At 37.8% G+C, this 21,157-nt stretch overlaps 1 protein-coding gene across 15 annotated transcripts in view; it reads left to right on the top strand.

The window, feature by feature from the left end:
- PRRC2C (proline rich coiled-coil 2C) overlaps positions 1-21,157 on the top strand; it is a 99,095-nt gene that overhangs the window by 6,606 nt on the left and 71,332 nt on the right. For all 15 annotated transcript variants that reach the window (XM_027086331.1, XM_027086330.1, XM_027086327.1 and 12 more), the window contains exon 2: positions 20,841-21,006. In XM_027086331.1, coding sequence (XP_026942132.1) covers positions 20,895-21,006 — 112 coding nt within the window. In that variant the 5' untranslated portion in view covers positions 20,841-20,894. The remainder of the gene's footprint in view (positions 1-20,840; positions 21,007-21,157) is intronic.

Raw genomic sequence — 21,157 nt, 5'->3', positions numbered from 1 at the left:
AATGTTATTTATTTTGATGTTTGAACTTTTTTTGGGGGCTGTGTTGGGTCTTCATTGCTGCGTGCAGGCTTTCACTAGTTGTGGCGAGCGGGAGGTACTCTTCGTTGTGGTGCGCGGGCTTCTCATTGCGGTGGCTTCTCTTGTTGTGGAGCACAGGCTCTAGGTGCGTGGGCTTCAGTAGTTGTGGCACGAGGGCTCAGTAGCTGTGGCTCATGGGCTCTAGAGCTCAGGCTCAGTAGTTGTGGCATACGGGCTTAGTTGCTCCGCAGAATGTGGGATCTTCCCGGACCAGGGATCAAACCCGTGTCCCCTGCATTGACAGGTGGATTTCTTTTTTTTTTTTTTTAAACACCTTTATTGGAGTATAATTGCTTTACAACAGTGTGTTAGTTTCTGCTTTATAACAAAGTGAATCAGTTATACATATACATATGTTCCCATATCTCTTCCCTCTTGCGTCTCCCTCCCTCCCACCCACCCTCCCTATCCCACCCCTCTAGGTGGTCACAAAGCCCCGAGCTAATCTCCCTGTGCCATGCGGCTGCTTCCCACTAGCTATCTGTTTTACGTTTGGTAGTGTATATATGTCCATGCCATTCTCTCACTTTGTCACAGCTTACCCTTCCCCCTCCCCATATCCTCAAGTCCATTCTCTAGTAGGTGTGTCTTTATTCCCGTCTTACCCGTAGGTTCTTCATGACCTTTTTTTTTTTCCCTTAGATTCCATATATATGTGTTAGCATACGGTATTTGTTTTTCTCTTTCTGACTTACTTCACTCTGTATGACAGACTCTAGGTCCAGGCAGGTGGATTCTTAACCACTGTGCCACCAGGGAAGTCCCTTGGCCTGTATTTTTAAGAAACTGGGTTTTTTTTGTTTTGTTTTGTTTTGTTTTTTGTCGTCGTCGTTGTTTTTGCGGTATGCGGGCCTCTCACTGCTGTGGCCTCTCCCGTCGCGGAGCACAGGCTCAGCGGCCATGGCTCACGGGCCCAGCCGCTCTGCGGCATGTGGGATCCTCCCGGACCGGGGCACGAACCCGTGTCCCCTGCATCAGTAGGCGGACTGTCAACCACTGCGCCACCAGGGAAGCCCTAAGTAACTGTTTTTAATGTTAGGTTTAAACTTTGTAGATCTTAATTGAACATAATATGAAGAATTACTTCTGAAATGGGACAGATAGAGAAATTTTATTTTAAAAGCAGGGAAAGGATGTTATTGAAATAAGCCTTTTGACAGAGATGTGGAAGGTTGGTTATATTGCTGTATAAGTTAAAATTTTGATCAAGAAAAATTGGATTTTTTGATATGTGTAGTTACAGGTAGCCCACACCACAATTAGGATACAGAATGTAGAAAGATGAAATATCTCCCAACTGTAGAATCAGAGTCTTCTGACATTTTGGAGACACAAAATATCTCTCCTGATGAAGAAAGAGCTATTGAGTAAGGATTGAAAAGTCAAGAATAGCTTATATGTGCTGATTGCTTGATTTCCTGACCTGACCAAAAAATAAATAAATAAATTTCTTTGGTTGTATAGTTATATTTATGACAAATTTGAAAACATGGAAAAAAATGAAAGTAGAAAGTAGGAGAAAGAGATGGGTAGGTTAACATGTCTCAAGACAGATCGTTTTAATGGTAGAGGAATAGAGCCAGTGCTTGGTGGGGAGGGATACTAACCCATTCTCTACACTTAAAAATTTAAACTTACAATTCCAACCCTTAAAGGCAGCCCTTTAGTTATATGAAAGGTTTAGAATAATTCATGATGTTGGATGAGCATCTTGAACAGAATGCTTCTCTTTTTCTCCCGTAAAATCCAACATACTTGCCTTTAAAAAATAAAGTTGACTAAGAACTTATTTATGCATTAGTTTTTATTTACTATCTATAAGTTTTGAAAATGTTATTACCGTTTATTAAGCTCATTATTAAGTACCAGACACCATCTAAAGCTTTATACACGCTTAAATCTCACAACAGACTAGAAGATATAGCCAACAGATGAGGAAATAAAAATTCAGGATTATATTTAATGACTGGAAATGCTTATGCCATAAATATGTGTATGCCACAATTATGCTATAAAAACACGTCGCTACTAAATGTTAGAGCTGGGATTTAAACTGAATCTGTTGTAAGAGAAGTAATTGTGTAATACGAACAGTTTTAAAATACTACAAGTTGTCCAAAAGAGTGCTCTGGCAGTCACCTTATAGAGTAAGTGATAGACACACAGCTTTACTTTGCTGGGATAGTAATTTATAATACAGAAGATTTGATAGCTACATTTCTTTTCTGATAAGGCTTTCTTGGCCCCAGAAACTTAATTCACATATTTCAGTTTCTAAGAACAGTCTGAGCCCTTCTACCATTTTGATTAAAACTGCAACAGATTTATTGGTATTACACTTTGTTTTTAAAAATAACAATTTTTAATGCTTTTGCTGTAGTGCTATTTGTAGTAGAGGCAGTCAATGTGGTGATATTCTTAGCTTTACTATTATAATAGCAGATGATCTTAAAAATATTGGATGTCACTCTAACTTTATTTTTTTAATTTATTTTTTATTGAAGTGTGGTTGATTTACAATGTTGTATTAGTTTCAGGTGTATAGCAAAGTGACTCAGTTATACACATATATATATATTCTTTTTCAGATTTTTTTCCATTATGGGTTATTACAAGATGGTGAATATAGTTCCCTGTGCTGTACAGTAGATCCTTGTTGTTTCTCTTATATATATAGTAGTGTGTATCTGTTAATCCCAAACTCCTAATTTATCCCCCCACCCTTTCCTTGTTGGTAACCATGTTTGTTTTCTATGTCTGTGAGTCTTTCTCACAGAAAGTGATATCTCACATGTAAGTGATATCATATATTTGTCTTTGTCTGATTTACTTCACTTAGTATGATAATCTCTAGGTCCATCCATGTTGCTGCAAATAGTGTTATGTCACTCTGAATAACTAAGTGATTATAACAGTTAGCAATGGAAGTGACCTTAGAAGTTGACCAGTTCAACCTCTCACTCAAAGCAGAAGTTACCTTTTAAAATATTTTTGATAAAGGCTTATCTTGCTGTTGCTTGAACATATGTGGTGCCCAGGAAGACACTGTAGTCAACCTTTAACAGTCATTTTAAGATCTTCTAAATTTCCAAATATTTGAACACCATGATAGCATTCAAACCTCTTCACTTTCACTTGGCTTCCATCATCTGCACGAGGATTTGGCTTTCTTTTCAGAGCTCTTTTTTCCCCCACAAAGAAACAGTTATGTATCTCTTCACGAGAGTTACTGTTTCTTTAAAAAGCAAAACAAACTCTGAGGATGAGACAGCAGGAGAGATAGGGAGAGATGTCTAAGCTTATTTCCTAGAAGCATCCTTCTCTCACATACCTCATGGCATTGTGGCATTTTGTGCCTCAGGAAAATTACTTATCACTTTATTTCACAGCTCTTTGGGTTGCTTGGCTAATGGTGAAAGTAGAGAATGAGTTTAAGATATAACTTGTTTCCACCTATGGGTAAACCTATGAACAGTTACGAAATTTTTCTTTTGTATCCAATTTAGTTTGTTTTTAATGTTTGTCTTAATGAAGACCAGAATTGAGCGTAATGCTCTAAACAATGTGATAAACACAAGATTCAGTAGAACTGTCACAATTCTAGATTTGTCCATTAGATTTCTATCAAAGTAGCAAGTTTTGTAAAGCAGTGCTGTCACACTACTAGCTGTTACTAACTGTCCTGTTTTATATGAACAGGCTGGGTCTGTATTCTGTATGAAATTCAGTTCTTGAGCTATGACTAACTACCTATTCTTTTTTTTTTTTTCTTTTTTTTTGGTACGCGGGCCTCTCACTGTTGTGGCCTCTCCCGTTGCGGAGCACAGGCTCCGGATGCGCAGGCTCAGCGGCCATGGCTCACGGGCACAGCCGCTCCGCGGCACGTGGGATCTTCCCGGACCGGGGCACGAACCTGTGTCCCCTGCATCGGCAGGTGGACTCTCAACCACTGCGCCACCAGGGAAGCCCACTACTTATTCTTAAATCCAATTTAATTTTATCCAGCATTCCAAGAAAGTCATTAAATCTTAAGAAAGTCGTTAAGCGCATTGTTACTCTTTCAGATGTTTGTGTCATATGTGGTGTCTACTTTCCAGGTCTTTATTCAAGTTTTTGACAAAAGGCTTTGAAAAGGACAGGGTCCAATATATTAGTTTTTCTGGTCACATTACTTCATATTGACTTACTTGAATATAAAATAATTTTCAGCCTCAAATATTATATGATCCTATTTGTATTTAAGGAGGAGTGTATAAAGACTAGTACTTTGATTAATGTGTTTAAAGTCAAACTGCGGGGGGGGGAGTTAGTCAAAAGTAAACTTTTTAGAAAGGTAATATTTTACATTATAAATCAACTATACTCCAATAAAAATTAATTTAAAAAAATTTTTTAGAAAGGTAATATTTTGTGAATGCTGATTGACCTGGAACTCAGAGGAGTGTGGTGAATGTCTTGACTTTTTATTTTAAATGAGTTAAAATTTGAGTTATAAAATGCTGTTTTCTGAAGTTAATACATCAATCCCCTCTATCTTTGTTAGCTACCATGAGAAAATACCATAGGCAAGGTGGCTTAAAAAACAAAGTTATTTTTCACAGTTCTGAAGGCTGGAAGTCCAAGATCACGGTGCCAGTGTAGTCGGGTTTGGCTGAATGCCTTCTAGCTGAGTCCTCGCATGGCTGAGTAGAGCTCTGATGTCTCTTCCTCTTATAAGAGAACTAATCCCATTATGAGGCCCCACGTTCATCACTTCATTTAACCCTAATTACCTCCCAAAGGTCCCAGCTCCAAATACTTTCTATTACATTGGTAGTTAGGGCTTCAACATATGAATTTTGGGGGGACACAGTTCAGTTCATAGTAACCCCCTCTTTTACAGTCTATAGTGCATTGATTTTTATGCTTTTTACATTGTTACACTTCAAAATAATATTTCTACAACAGTTGGAATACATTCATTAATTGAGATATTACTATGTTTTGTTGCTTTAATTTTTTTATCCTTGATATTCAACTCTGTATTGTAACGGAGTAAGTTTTTTTTTTAATTAATTAGTTTTTTGCCTGTGTTGGGTCTTCATTGCTGCTCGCGGGCTTTCTCTAGTTGCAGCAAGCAGGGGCTACTCTTCATTGCAGTGCACGGGCTTCTCATTGCGGTGGCTTCTCTTCTTGTGGAGCACAGGCTCTAGGTGCACGGGCTTCAGAAGTTGTGGCACGTGGGCTCAGTAGTTGTGGCTGGTGGGCTCTAGAGCATAGGCTCAGTAGTTGTGGCACACTGGCTTAGTTGCTCCGTGGCATGTGGGATCTTCCCGGACCAGGGCTTGAACCCGTGTCCCCTGCATTGGCAGGAGGATTCTTAACCACTGCACCACCAGGGAAGTCCCCAGAGTAAGTTTTGATACGAAAAACTTGAATCTTTTAAAATCTCTTAACCTCAAATGACATGTTATTTATTATGTATTTTAAAGGTTTTATGCTTATCTCTTCTATAATGAAAATTGAGTTCTGATTTTCATACGGTGAGGTTATCTTGGTTACTGGCTTTGACAGTAATCTCGGCTCCATCACTTCCTAGCCTTATGAGTTTTACTTCTCTAAGGTTGTTTCTTCATTGGGTAAGTTTTGGTGACTTGGGCTTTGAGCTCTTCTTATTTCCAGTCTGATATTTTTACATTCTAAATCTCTAGAGCTCAGATTTTAAAAAATTGGCTTCAAGAGACATTACAAAATTAGAATGTATAGAAATCGGATCCCTCTTTATGTTAGAAATGGGAGAAATAAATATAGAAGATTATTCAGGGTTTTAAACTAGAGGTTAGGGAAAATGGTTATGGTGAAATTGGGAAGAACATGTTTGGGAAAGCAGATAAGCTTTTAGACTTTTTTGGGGGTTGGATAGTCTTAATCTCAAAGAAATGTTGTAAAAATAATACAGAGAATTTCCATATTCGTTCATTCATATTCCCTGATTGTTAATAGTTTGCTGTATTTGTTTTACCATTCTCTGTGTGTACATGTACCTATGCACACACTCATACATATGTTCTTGACCTTTAATGTCTTGGTCTAAACCCTGTCATTACCTGAAACGTTACATTCAAATCACAAGCTCCTATGCCTCCACTTTTCATTCAGTACATTTTCTCCTGCTGTTTTTATTAAATGAACAATCCATAGTAAGCTTGACTCAGCAAGCATTCAATAATCACTACTGTTAAGAGCTTTTATTCAATCTTTTTGAAATTTCCAGTTCCTTCTCCTCTCCTCCTTATTTTTTTCCAGCTTGTCTTACTTCACTCTCTGATTTAGACTTCCATGAAATGTTAATCTAACCATTCTCCTGGCAGTATCCTCATCTCCCTTGCTTTTCTTTACACCTGCCTGGCGCAACTCTAATTTCTTATTCGATCCAGCTGCTTTGTGCCTCCCACCACTCCCTACTCCTAGACATGCTGCTGGACATTGTTAACAGTCTTCAAACTGCACAGGCTTGGGAATACTGTTTATTCCCGGTTTCCAGCTTCTACTCAGGTTTCAGTGCTGCCTGTCAATGCCTCGTTTTACTAGTTGGCTGTCTTTTCTCCCAGTTCTTTGCAAATCTTTTCCAGCCTTCTCAAATCTCCACTCAGTTGATGAGATCAGCATGTCTCTTTTTCATTTGTTCCTAGTAGTGCCTGATTAGTAGGCACTGGGTAAATATTTTTTTTGCGTGGATGGCGGAATTAAACATTTTTAGTGCGTAGTTCTGTCAAGAAACTTAAGTGAAGATGTTTTGTTCTATACGCAATTAAAAATGAATGTCTAAAGATTGTAGCTTGAAGGAAGGATTTGGTTGGGAATTATCCTTACTGAAGCAGTGAACAGTAGATGAGATGGCTAAAGAGGTAAGCACATAGAGAAGAGAGCTGACAAAAGCAGCTAACATTTATGTAGAGGGATAGGAAAAAAAAATGAGGCAGATGTCAGTCACAGAAACCAGTGAAAATGGTTTACACAGAAGCTCTTTATTTTTATATTTGTACGTGATACTTGACTGTTATTAGTATATATTCTTCCTATATTTGTTCAATAAAACATTTGTTGAATGTGTCCAGCAGGCTCATCTGGAAATGGTTGCAGTTTCTTTTTAATGTTAACAATTTGAGTGGGACATTGTGCTGTGTTTCCCAGAGGAACTAAACAATCACCATAAGAATAAGGAGGAAGGAGGTAAACAGAGGCTGGATACCTAGAAGCCCATGGAGGCCAGAAAGATTATGATTCTGTCATTTAATTGAATTTTGCAAATTGGTGATTTGCAAAAGTATGAGGTTCCTCCCTCCCCCCCAAATATACTAGATTTTAAATACTAGATTTTAAATACTTAATATTTTTGGTATCAAATACTTTTAATTATTTTGTAATTGTAGGTGAGTCACCTTAGAATCTTACAATTTTTGGCACTGATGGAATTTTAGAGGTGGTACCTAATCTCCTCTTGATGTGGAAATCTCTTACAGATTTTTTTTCCCACAGATTTTCCGCCTACAATACCTATCCTTTCATGAAAACCATCTTTTTGTTACCACTGTTTGTTATTCTTTCATTTCAAAAAGTTGATGTTTATATTATGGTAAACTGCTGCCTTCCAAATTTCCCTTGGACCTTTTGGAAACAGTCTGTTGGCTTTAAAAGCACTGGCTTCCTTTTTTTTTTTTTTCTTTTTCCTTTCTTCCATCTTAACTTTTTTTTTTTGGTCAAAAAAGGTAATATGTATTTATTCAAAATTCGGAAAATGTAGGTGCATGTTTTGCTACATCTAATTTCAGTGAAAAAAATGCTAGTTTCTTACCAGCATTGCTCAGTTATAGAACCTTGAATTTAGAGAGATGTTTACTTTCTCTTTCCTTAAACAGAGAAAGGGGATGTGTTATTCAAAAAGCTTTATTTTGGAGACTGACCCTCAGCCCTTAATGATTTAGATTTTTTTAGGTACATAGTAGACAGGGTAGTAATATAAAAAATAGGTGGTTTTTTTGGCCATGCCGCACAGCTTGAGGGTTCTCAGTTCTCTGACCAGGAATTGAACCTGGGCCACAGCAGTGAAAGCCCAGAATCTTAACCACTAGGCCACCAGGGAACTCCCAGAATGCTATTTTTAAAACAAAGACAAGCCTTTGCTCAGAATTCAGTGGTTTCCCATTGTTTCAAAGATAAAGTTTTTAATCCTAGTAGGCCCACCTCATCCAACCTTCTTTCTCTCCTTCAGCTGTCGCTTTCTTACTAGCTTCTGCTTCCCCAGCTTTTTTGAACATGGTTAGCATATCAGGGCCGGAGGTCCTTTGCATTTGGTTTTTCTTCAACCTTGAAGCTGCCTGTTTGCCCTTTAGATCCAAGTCAGAAGCTCTCTCCTCAGAGAGGCCTTTAGTGATCAACTTATCTAAAGTAGTTCCACCCTTTCTAAAGTAGTTTCCACCCTTTCATGTTGTCCTGTTTGGTTTTATTTATGGCATTTGTCACCATCTGAAATGATTTTATTTACCTATTATTTGAATCACCAAACTAGAAAGTAAGACCGGAGAGAGCAGATTCTTACCCCTTGTATCTCCAGTGCACAGAATAGCATACATAGTAGGTGTTCAGTAAATGTTTCAAAATATGGATCACTTAATGACTGACATAGATTATAAATAAATTTTACCACATACCATATTGTAGTGAATATCCTTACGTGTATGTGTATTTTGCACGCATTAGTATTTTTTTAGGATAGATTCTTAGACTTTGTTTTAAGCTATGCTGCTGGGTTCTAAACCATTCTTAGCTCTCTACCCAAGCCTTACAAAACAGACCACAGACTGGATTTGGCCATAGGCCTTAGTTTGCCAAAGCCTGCCTTTAGTTCATTGTAAATAGCATGTGAATTGTCTCTGTTTAATGTCAGAATTCCCTTGTGAAATCACCTGGGCCAGACACTTCGGGGGTGGGCAGCTTTTGGACAACTTTTTTTTCCCCATTGTTTTTACCTGTTTATTTTGAGCCAAATCTGGTAATTTCTGTTTTCCTAGAAAACCCTTATTTCAAAGCCTTCTCTTCATGTGTGTATTTTATATCATCTTTCTCATTCTTAGTGTTAACTTAAAATTAGAGTGATTCAGCTAATTTATATATATTTTTTCCAAAAGAGCCAGCTCTTGAATTTATCAGTAGTTATTATTTTTTTTTAATTTGATTTTTCTTTTCTGCTTTTTTTTGGGTAACTTTTAAAACATATTGTTTTGTCTGGTAATGAAAGTCCTTAAGAGCATTCCTTTGAATTATATGATTCTGCGCTTTATGGTTTGATAAGAGGTGTGTTTGTTTTTCACTTTCAGTTGATTTTCTTCTACATTTCTAGTTTTGTCTATTAACTTTGTAGCCACAGGAATATTAAACTACTGTCTTATCAATCCCAGGAACAAAAACAGTTTGTTGATTCCTTGTTTATGATGTTCTGACATTTTTTTTTCTGCTCTTGGTATGAGCTGTATTATTACATTGTTCTTCATTACTCCTTCTCAGAGCTACTGATTTCTCCAATTTCATATCTTGCCAGCCTGTTTCCCTCCCTGCCATCCCTGCCCTCTTCCCTTGTACAAATGAAAAACACTACTGTAGGGACTTCCCTGGTGGGGCAGTGGTTAAGAATCCGCCTGCCAATTCAGGGGACATGGGTTCAATCCCTAGTCCAAGAAGATCCCACATGCCGTGGAGCAACTAAGCTTGTGTGCCACAACTGCTGAGCCTGCGCTCTGGAGCCTGTGAGCCACAACTACTGAGCCTGCGAGCCACAACTGCTGAAGCCCGCACACCTAGAGCCCATGCTCCGCAGCAAGAGAAGCCACCGGAATGAGAAGCTCACGCACTGCAGCAAAGAGTAGCCCCCACTCACCTCAACTAGAGAAAGCCCGCACACAGCAACGAAGACCAAATGCAGCCAAAAAAAAAAAAACAAAAGAAAAAAAACCACTATTGTATATCTCCTATATTAATATTCTACTTTACTTCTGACATTTCTGGTCACCACGTGGAGGGCAGGGTTCCCCACACCAAGCAGTTAGATTCTCCAGCCACTGTCTGGGTGTCCTGAAATTTAACTCAATTCTGATCTAACTACCCAGAGATAGCATTATATCCCAGAGATTAATAAGGGCTCAGTCCCACAAGACTGTCCCCTCAAATACTTCAGATGCCAGTTGAAAGTCCAGATTGTTAACGATTGTTAACCATGCTGCTAGCTAACTGGCTGGCTGGCTGTAAATCATGTTTGATTAATTTGCTAGAGCAGTTCACAGAACTCAGGAAAACAATTTACTTGCTAGATTACTGGTTTATTACAAAGATATTAAAGTATGGGAGTGAATGAAAAGATGTACAGGGCAAGGTCCAGAAGAGTCCCAAGCACATGAGTTTTTGTCCCTGTGTAGTTTATGGAACTCCATCCTCCAGGAAGTGCTCCCAACCTTAATGGAGGCATGAATAATTAAATCTTTGGCCTATAGTGATTAATTCAACCTCCAGCTCCTCTCCCTACCCTGGAGGAGAGGAGGATGGTGTTGAAAGTGCCAGCCCTCTAATCACTTGGTTGATTCCCCTGGCAACCAGCCCTCACCCCTAGAGGCCTTCCTGGAGTCACTACACTAACTTATCCTCAGGTGTGGTTGTAAGGGGCTTGTTATGAATAACAAAAGATACCTTTATCTCCTATTATTTAGGAAATTCCAAGGGTTTTAGCCCTGTGTCAGGAGTGGGGCTGAAGACCAAGTATAATTTTCTTATAAATCACAATATCATACCTTGCAGTCTACACTCCACTTACAATAAATTTGTGTAAATATCTGTAATAACTTCATTTCTAATCCCTCTTGTTTGCTTGGAATCTAGGGGTCCTTGATCTTTTTAAAAATATTTTTTATTGACATAAAATAAACTGCACATACTTAAAGTATACTGTTTGATGCTTTGCATATACACATCATGAAACTCTTACCACAGTCAAGATAATGAACATATCAAGAAAAATTTCCTTCTGTTCCTCCCAGTTCCTATCCATAGGCAATCACTGATCTGCTTCCTGTACCATAGATACATTTGCATTTTGTAGTGTCGACTGAAAAAAAAGCACAACCTAAAAGTTGAGAATTACGTTTTATTTGGCGGACAAAACTGAAGACTTAAGCCTGGAAGTTAGCCTTTCAGATGGCTCTTAGGGACTAGTCCAGAGAGGTAAGGGAGGAGCCAGGATATATAGAAGTTTTGCAACAAAACCCAGGTAGTTGGAACATCAAAAAAGGTTAAGGTTAATTAAAGAAAACCAGATGTCTCAAGTTAATGAATTTAGCTCTTTTCTAGTATGGGAAGATGCAAGGGTCTGGGCTTATTGAAATCATTCCTTTGATATGCACCTTAACTCTCTAGGACCAGTATCCTCCTTTTTCTCCAACCTGGATCCCCTCAGGGTGCACAGTTGGCGGTGGCTGCTGTAGCTACTGGCTTGTTGGCCTGCGGCAACATCCTTTGTTTACTGATATGGGAGGCAACATTTTTCATCCACAGTTGAATTCAGTATATAGTGTATATGTTGGGAGTCTAGCTTCTTTCCTTCACCATAATGACTTTGAGATTTATGCATGTTGTTACATTTATCAGTAGTTCATTCTTTTTTATTACTTGGGTATTCATTCCATTTATGTATATACCACAATATGGTTATCCAGTAACCTGTTCGTGAACAGTTGGGTTGTTTCCAGTGCTTGCCTATTACAAATAAAACTATGAACCAGAGTACAAGTCTTGAGTCTTAATATGGACATATATTTTCATTTTCTTGTATAAACATTGGGAATGGAATTGGGATTGTACGGTTTGGGGATTTTTTTCCTTTTAAAGAAGCTGCCAAACTGTTTTCCCAAGTGGTTATACCATTTTACATTCCCACGAGCAGGCTATGAGAGTTCCAGTTCTTCCACATCCTTGTCGACACTTGGTATAATTATTCCGTAATTTTAGCCAATACGGTAGAAGTATGGAGTTATCTTACTGTGGTCTAAATTTGCATTTCCCAAATACTAATGGTGCTGAAATGCTGAATATCTTTACACGTGTTTATTTTTCACTTGTGTATCTCTGGTGAAGTGTCACATCCTGTGCCCTTTAAAAATAATTGGGTCATGTGTTTTATTATTGAGTTCTGAGAGTTTTGTACATATTCTGGATAAAAGTGTTTCGTCAGATACATGATCTGCAGATGTTTTTTCCCAGACAGTAGATTGTGTTTTCATTGTCAACCGTGAGAACTTTCAAAAGGCAAAAGTCTAGTTTAAAAATTTCATCTTTTATGGATTGTGAGCCCCGCCCCCACCCCCACCAGCATGCGGCTTGCAGGATCTTAGTTCCCCAGCCAGGGACTGAACCCACGCCTTTGGCAGTGAAAGCTCTGAGTCCTAACCACTGGACTGCCAGGGAATTCCCTATGAATTGTGTTTTTAGTGTACTATCTAAGAAGTCTTTATATTTAACCCAGGGTCACAAAGATTTTCTCCTATGGTTTCTCTAGAAGTTTTTATAGTTTCAGGTTTTACCTTTTGTCTGTGGTCCTTTTTAAAAAATTTGAGATTTTTAACATATGATGTCATATAAGCTTAAGGTGTATTTTTGTGCATTTATATATTGCAGTGTGATTAATTATGCACGTGATGTGTGGAGGTTAAGCATTAGCTTAAACCTCCACACATCACGTGCATAATTATGATTTAAGATCTTAGCTCGAAAAATCTACAAACAGTAAATGCTGGAGAGGGTGTGGAGAAAAGGGAACCCTCTTGCACTGTTGGGGGGAATGTAAATTGATTCAGCCACTATGGAGAACAGTATGGAGGTTCCTTAAAAAGCTAAAAATAGAACTACCATACGACCCAACAATCCCACTACTGGGCATATACCCTGAGAAAACCATAATTCAAAAAGAGTCGTGTACCACAGTGTTCATTGAAGTTCCGTTTACAATAGCCTGGTCATGGAAGCAACCTAAGTGTCCATCGACAGATGAATGGATAAAGATGTGGCACATATATACAATGGAATATTACTCAGCCACAGAAAGAAACGAAATTGAGTTATTTGTAGTGAGGTGGATGGACCTAGAGACTATCATACAGAGGGAAGTAAGAAAGAGAAAAACAAATACCATATGCTAACATATATATATGGAATCTAAAATAAAAAGGTTCTGAAGAACTTAGAGGTGGGATAGGAATAAAGACGCAGACATAGAGAGTGGACTTGAGGACATCGGAAGGGGGAAGGGTAAGCTGGGACGAAGTGAGAGTGGCATGGACTTATATATACTACCAAATATAAAATAGATGGCTAGTGGGAAGCAGCCACATAGCACAGGGAGATCAGCTCGGAGCTTTGTGACCACCTAGAGGGGTGGGATAGGGAGGGTGGGAGGGAAACGCAAGAGGGAGGAGATATGGGGATATATGTATATGTATAGCTGGTTCACTTTGTTATAAAGCAGAAACTAACACACCATTTTAAAGCAATTATACTCCAATAAAGATGTTTAAAAAAAAAAAAGATCTTAGCGGCTTCGAAATACATATACAATGTTGTTGACCATAATCATAATACTGTACATTAGGTCTCCAGAACTTACCCCATCTTCTAACTGCAAGTTTGTACCCTTTGCTATGGTCCATTTTGCATTGAGTTTTGTATATTTTTGTATTCATTCATTCATTCAGCTAGCTAGCTGCACTGGGTCTTAGTTGCGGCATATGGGATCTTTGTTGTGGCATGTGGGATCTAGTTCCCTGAACAGGGATGGAACCCTGGGCCCCCTGCATTGGGGGCACGGAATCTCATCCACTGGACCACCAGGGAAGTCCCAAGTTTTGTATATCTTTCTATATTCTGTTCTGTTGATCTGTTTTACACTGTTATTACAGTGTCTTCATTGCTGCTTTATAAGTCTTGAAATCAGGTGACATTGGCCCTCCAACATTATTTTTCTTTTTAAAATTATTTTGCTTATCGTAGAAAAACTCCCTCTGAGGTTTTGTTTGGGATTGCTTTGAATCTGCAGATAAACTTGGCAAGAATTGACATATTATTGGGTCTTTTGACCCACAGATATGGCCTATCTCCATTTATCTAGGTCTTCTTTAGTGTTTTGTAGTTTTCAGTATACAAATATTGCACAATTTTTGTCAGATATATCCCTAAGTATTTCCTAGTTTTAATTGCTGTTATAAGTTGTACTTTAATTTCTGATTGTTCGTTGCTACTATGCACTGATATAATTGATTTTTATATGTTGATCTTGTATACAACCTTGCTTAACTCTCTTCTTAGTTCTAGTAGCTTTTTTTAGACTTAGTCAGATTTTCTGCATATATGATCATGTCAGCAAATAGACAGTTTTATTTCATCCTTCCCCATCTGACTTCCTTCCCCCGCCCCCTTGTCTTACTGCACTGGCTTAGAAATTCCAGAACAGTGTTGAACAGAAGTGGTGAGAGTTGATAGCCTTTCTTTGTTCTTTAGAACATGGGTTAAGCATTCAGTCTTTTACCATTAAGTATGATGTTGCTATAGGTTTTTGTTTTTTATTAGTAGACTATTTTTTTTAAATAGGTTGTAATAGATGCCCTTTATCAGGCTGAGTCTTAATTTCCTGAGAAGATTTTATCAGAAATGGGTGTTGTGTTTTGTGAGATACTTTTTCGGCATATATTGAGATAATTGTTTGTGTGTTTTAGTTTACTATATGGTGAACTGTGGCTTCTCCCGCTGCGGAGCCTGATGCACAGGCTCAGCGGCCATGGCTCACGGGCCCAGCCACTCCGCGGCATGTGGGATCTTCCCGGACCGGGGCACGAACCCGTGTCCCCTGCATCGGCAGGCGGACTCTCAACCACTGCGCCACCAGGGAAGCCCCTGTTGGTCATTTCTGAAAGTATTTTTGCTGGATATGGAATTCTAGGTTATCAGTTTTTTCTTTCTAAGTATGTGGCTGCAACATTTTCTCACTTGCATGGTTTCCAACAAGGATTCTGCTCAAATTTTGTTGTTGTTGTTGTTAAACCTCTTAGTTCCTCTTAGTTTAAACCAGGGATTGAACCCGCACCCTTGACAGTGAAAACGCAGAGTCCTAACCACTGGCCACCAGGGAATTAATTCCCTCTGCTCTAACTCTTATGTTTGTTTCTCTTATTGCTTTTCAGATTTTCTCTTTATCACTAGTTTTGAACAATTTTATTATGATGTGCTTTGGTATGGTTTAGTTCATATTTCTTATGCTTGGACTTCGTTGAGTCTTTTGCATCTGTATTTATAGTTTTCATCAGATTTTGTAAGATTCTGGCCATTATTTTTTCTTTCACCCCACCTCCTTGAGCGACTCCAGTTACACATAGATTAGGCTGTCTAACTCTGTCTCAGGGCTTATCTTTCATGTCTCTGTATTTAATCTTTTTACTTGTTGAACATATAGAATGCAGTTATATAAAATAACTTAACATTTTTGTCCACTAATTCTGATACCTAGGTCAGCTAGATTGGTTTCAGTTGATTGATTCTTCTCTTCAATAAGGTTCATATTTTCCTGCTTCTTTGCCTGCATAGTTTTTAATTAAATTGTTCAATGTGGATTTTGCCTTCTTGGATGCTGGATATTTTTCCATTTTTTAAAATAAACATTCTTTAGATTTGCTTGGGACTCAGTTACCAGAAACAGTGTGGTTTAAAGTCTAGCATGTGAGAATTGGTGCTATTCCCAGTCCTTCCTGAGCAACAGGCACTGTTCCCTCTGATTATTTCAGATGGTTCTTTCCTGGCTTTGGGTGGTTTCCTCACACACGTACATATTGATACTCTGCTGAATACACAAGGGGGAACAGATCCTCTGCAGATCTGTAGCATTTTCTCTTTGTATACCTCTCTTCTTTCCAGTATTATATCCTAGCTACCTTGGTCATCCTGAATGCCCAGCTTCATTTCTTCAACTTAGGGAGTCTCCCAGCCTCCACTTGGATTCTATTCTGAGTTCCCTTCTCAGTGCCATGACCTGGGAGCTCTCCAGGCAATAAGCTCAGGAAACCATAGGGCTCACTTCATTTCTTTCCTCTCTGTTAGGGATCACATCAATTCAGTATCTTAAGTTCTTGTTTTATTTATATATAAGTAAAATTATACACACCTACCTGCACTGGACAGTATATATAAACACATTACATATGCATGTGTACAAAGTGATTCAGGTTTTTTATATATATATATATATATATATATATATATATATATATAAATTCTTTTTCCTACTCTTTTCCATTATGGTTTATTAGTTCCCTGTGCTATACAGTAGGACCTTGTTGTTTATCTATTTTATATATAGTAGTTTGTATCTGCTCATCCCAAACTCCTAGTCTATCCCTCTCCACCCCTCTTACCCCTTTGGTGAAACCACAAGTTTGTTCTCTATGTTTGAGTCTGTTTCTGTTTTGTAAATAAGTTCATTTGTATCATTTTAGATTCTACATGTAAGTGATATCATATGGTATATGTCTTTCTCTTTCTGATTTCACTTAGTATGATAATCTCCAGGTCCATCCATGTAGCTGCAAATGGCATTATTTCATTCTTTTTTATGACTGAGTAGTATTCCATTGTGATACATACCACATCTTTATCCATTCATCTGTCGATGGACACTTAGGTTGCTTCCATGTCTTGGCTATTGTAAATAGTGCTGCTATGAACATAGGGGTGGGGTGCATGTATCTTTTCATATTAGAGATTTCTCTGCATATAGGCCCAGGGGTGGGATTTCTGAAAGTGCCCACATATAACTGGCAAACCATTAGAGTGCAATTGGCTTTTCTGATTTATCCAGTCTTATTGTTTATGGCTTTAAATTCTTTGTCTTTAGAAATGCATGATCTTTTATAGAAATAGGTACATTGTGATAGTTTGTTCTTATCTTTGATTGAATTATCTTTTGAATGCATTTGTACTAGCTTCAATCATGTATTTATGATTTACTTTTGGAGGGGGGTAGTAGGTACTATAAAGTCTTCTTGGGTTTTATACTGGAAAGGCTCATAGGATATGAAAGAATAAATTTATTCTCTATTCTAATGGCCTGAGAAGCTGACTCCCTGGCCATATTTCTTACCTCAGAATATACCCAGTATGTATTTTGTTTATCTGTTTGGTGAAAGAGCATGTACTGAAGGGCATACCATATAGGCAGTAGTTTATTAATGGGGGAAGGAGAAACTTTGTACAGAATTTTGAACCTTAAAAAGAACTACTCAAACTTGAATTTTATTATATATTTACAGGAATTTTCTTTTTTTTTTTGTATTTGGAAATTCCTTATAATTTAAAGGAAATTTTTTAGTTTATTTAACTCTTAAGTAGGAAAATTAAGGTTCATTTTGTGATTATTTCCAGGCTCTAATGTTTTGTGATGGCTGAGTTGAATTAGATATTCTGTCACCCTACAGTTAAATTGTGTTATGTTAACTTTGTTTTCCTTGTGTAAGCCTATGGACAAGCTGAACTGCCCTATCTTGTTAATTTTGTTTACTTATAAAATTGAACATTTTAATACATTTGCTTAGTGGTATTTCTCTATAGTGAATTGTTTGTTACATATAGCATTAATATTTGGGTTTCTGCAAGTTTTTTTCTTCAATTTGTTGACTTCTTACATAACATTTGCATTTTGTCAAATGTTGAGGTATTTTCCCTGTTGACTCTCAACTTAATATTTTTAACTACAGTTTTCCTCTCGTGATTTGTGAATATTCGGTAGGTTTGCTTCTGAAACGTTTAATGTGAAATACATGCCTGTGTTGTAGGTAAAGTTGAAACTTTATTCAAAACAAAGGAGAAATGTAAACAGGAAGTAGAATTATGTAGGAACACAGAGTTCTGGGCTGGAGATATAAATTTGGCATGATCGGTTGGTAGTTGAAGCCTTAGAATTGGATGAGATTTCCTACAGAGTTGAATTTAGAAGGAGAAAGAAGGTGAGGACAGGATGGGTAGCACAGAAGGAAGGATTGGCCTTAGATGGAATGGGAGGAAAGATACACTTCCTTTATTGCAGTGGTTCTGAAGACTGCTTACATATTAGAATTGACTGAGGAGCATTTTCAAAATAAGGATTGATGATGAGATCCCACCTCACATGCCTAGAAACTTTTTTTTTTAATAAATTTATTTATTTTTGGCTGCATTGGGTCTTCCTTGCTGCACGCAGGCTTTCTCTAGTTGCAGTAAGCAGGGGCTACTCTTCGATGTGGTGCGTGGGCTTCTCATTGCAGTGGCTTCTCTTTGTTGCAGAGTATGGGCTCCAGGTGCACAGACTTCAGTAGTTGTGGCATGCAGGCTCAGTAGTTGTGGCTCACAGGCTCTAGAGCGCAGGTTCACTAGTTGTGGCGCACGGGCCTAGTTGCTCCATGGCATGTGGGATCTTCCCAGACCAGGGCTCGAACCGGTGTCGCCTGCATTGGCAGGCAGATCCTTAACCACTGTGCCACCAGGGAAGTCGCAAACTGGTATGTTTTAAATCCCCAGGTGATTTTAATGTGTGGCAAGAGTTAAGGACCGACTACTGCTTAGCATATATCTGTTTGTAGTAAGTCAGTGAGTCTTGAACTTTTGTGTTTTTCAGAATCACTGGGAGGGCTTTCTAAGGCACAGTGGTTGGCCCCATCCTCAGTTTGATTCAGTAGGTATGGGTTGGAGCCTGAGAATTTGCATTTCTAACAAGTTTCTAGATGATGCTGAGAACCACTGTAACAGTAGGTGAAGGAAAGGAAACCCTTAGGAAAGATGGATGTAGATGCTGGTGGGCTTGTAGGTTTGCCCCTAGGAAGTTTAAGGAGTTTCTTTCTTAACGTTGCGTTGTTTATGATGTAGGCACGTTAGGGTCTCCACTAAGAGTGCTGCATGAGTAGTTGTAGTGTTAAGAGGGGTTTGAGGATTCTTAGGTGTTAAAATTGCCATCAAATGAGGGTGAAAGAACAAGTTGACTTTTTATTATATGTCAGTTAATTTTTTTTCACCTTGAAGAAAGATCTCCTTGAATCTTAGTTCTGTCGTCTAATGAATATGCACTGTCCTCTTTTGTCACTGGAGCTGAATATTCTTCCTGTATATCTTTGTCCATGTTATTGGTGAAAATATGTCAACAGGATAGATTCTCGGAGTATATAGATAGCTCTCTTCACACCGTCATCGTTAGCACCCTTGGGATAAAATTAATTATATACATTCTGCCACATATGATTGTAAGCCATCTTATATTCATTAATGTAGTTCTTTTGGTTTCAGATGAGTCGTTTTCACAATTTATTTCAAGGAAAGATGGTCTATCGTAAATGTATACTTGGAGAAGCTAAGTGATTACAGTTACATGGGGAGGAGGCAGCATGGTGTAAATGGACTGACCCAGAAGCCTTGATTTCAAATCCAATCTTGTTTACCTATGAACATCAGTTTCCTTATCTGTAAAATCAGAATACTAACTGTATCATAAAGTTACTAGACTGAAATGAGATAACAGATGTGAAAATTATTGATAAATTTTATGGAACGCCATAAATATTGTGGCAGGTGATATGAATATAAAATCACGTCTCTGCAGGTGATGCTTATTCTGCAATTGACAAATGTAAAACCAGTACATAAAATGATTTTTATGATGGTAGGGTCTACACAGGCATTCCTTGACTTTGAATGCTTTTTGCATTATATACTACTCTGTGTTATCTTTAGCTCCCATGCTTTTAGCTGTTGATGGTTTATTGGTAGAATTCACCGCCTCCTGTCCTACGTCCACCCTGAAAACAAAATAAACAAAACAAACAGAAAAAATCCAACTCCTAAGGTTGATAATGTACACCTCACTAAATTGAAGGGAAATAGTATGAGAGCTAATTTGTGTCTTTTGCCCTGTTTATTAATAAACTAGTTTTTAATTGGGTACATGAGTTCCAAAGATGAACATTCTCTTTGTATATGAATGTTCATTAAAATACTATGTACTTCTAATAACTTCTTATATATACAGAGATTTGTTTTGACAAGTGTACACCATTTCTTGAACACTTACTCCATAGCCATGAAATAGAATATTGTTTTTATGTACTTTGGGTTTATAAAGAAGTATCTACCCTTTGCAGAACATCGAGAAAATAGAATGTTCTTTCTATTCTAAACTGTTAAACTAATAGATCTTTGTTAGACACATACTGCCTGAAAACACAGGCATGCAATTTATAGGGAAATGATGTTATCCTTCTGTCATGTTTGGATTCCATATGTGTAAGCTGATCATGCCAGTCATCTCAACCCTATTAAGTTGAATGATATTTGTTTATTAAATAGAAAGACATTATCCATAGATTCACTGTATTTGAACTGTTCATCTCAGTATGGATTGAAACCCTTATTCTCTATAGTGTAGTTAAATGATTACAAATCATAAACAATATACTCACCAAGCACATGGAAGTTTATTTTGATTAATTTTGTCACATTTTGGTTGTTGGAATTTTACAGGCTCTTGAAATTATTGTTGATGTGAGTTATTGAAGATTGACTTAATTTCTCATGTTTTTATTTTTCAGAATTTCTGTGAACATTTGAATTTACTAACAGCATTTAGTAAACTAATTCTAAAGTTTTCCTCCTTGTTTTTCTTTCTTATGTGCATCTTAAAGACTGGTTTTAAGGGGTGTGGCAGGACGTTCTGGACTCGATGAGTTTCCACTGAAATGTCGGAGAAGTCAGGCCAGAACACAAAAGCAAAGGATGGGAAAAAGTATGCGACACTCAGTTTATTTAATACTTACAAGGGTAAATCATTAGAAACTCAGAAAACCACAGGTGAGTAAAATCAAGTGGCATTTATATTTTTTATAGTTTTCATGGTTTTGTTTTATTACTGTAAATGACACACTAGGGCTATTGCTATTAGGATCTAGGGCAAACATATGTTAATGCAGCCCTGTTTACATTGGGCTTTTTATATACGTAC

The sequence above is a fragment of the Aethalodelphis obliquidens genome, unplaced genomic scaffold (assembly GCF_003676395.1).
Source record: "Aethalodelphis obliquidens isolate GAN/ISIS:26980383/991018 unplaced genomic scaffold, ASM367639v1 scaffold55, whole genome shotgun sequence".
NCBI classification, from domain to species: Eukaryota; Metazoa; Chordata; class Mammalia; order Artiodactyla; family Delphinidae; genus Aethalodelphis; species Aethalodelphis obliquidens.
This window is presented reverse-complemented; position numbering and strand designations above follow the sequence as displayed.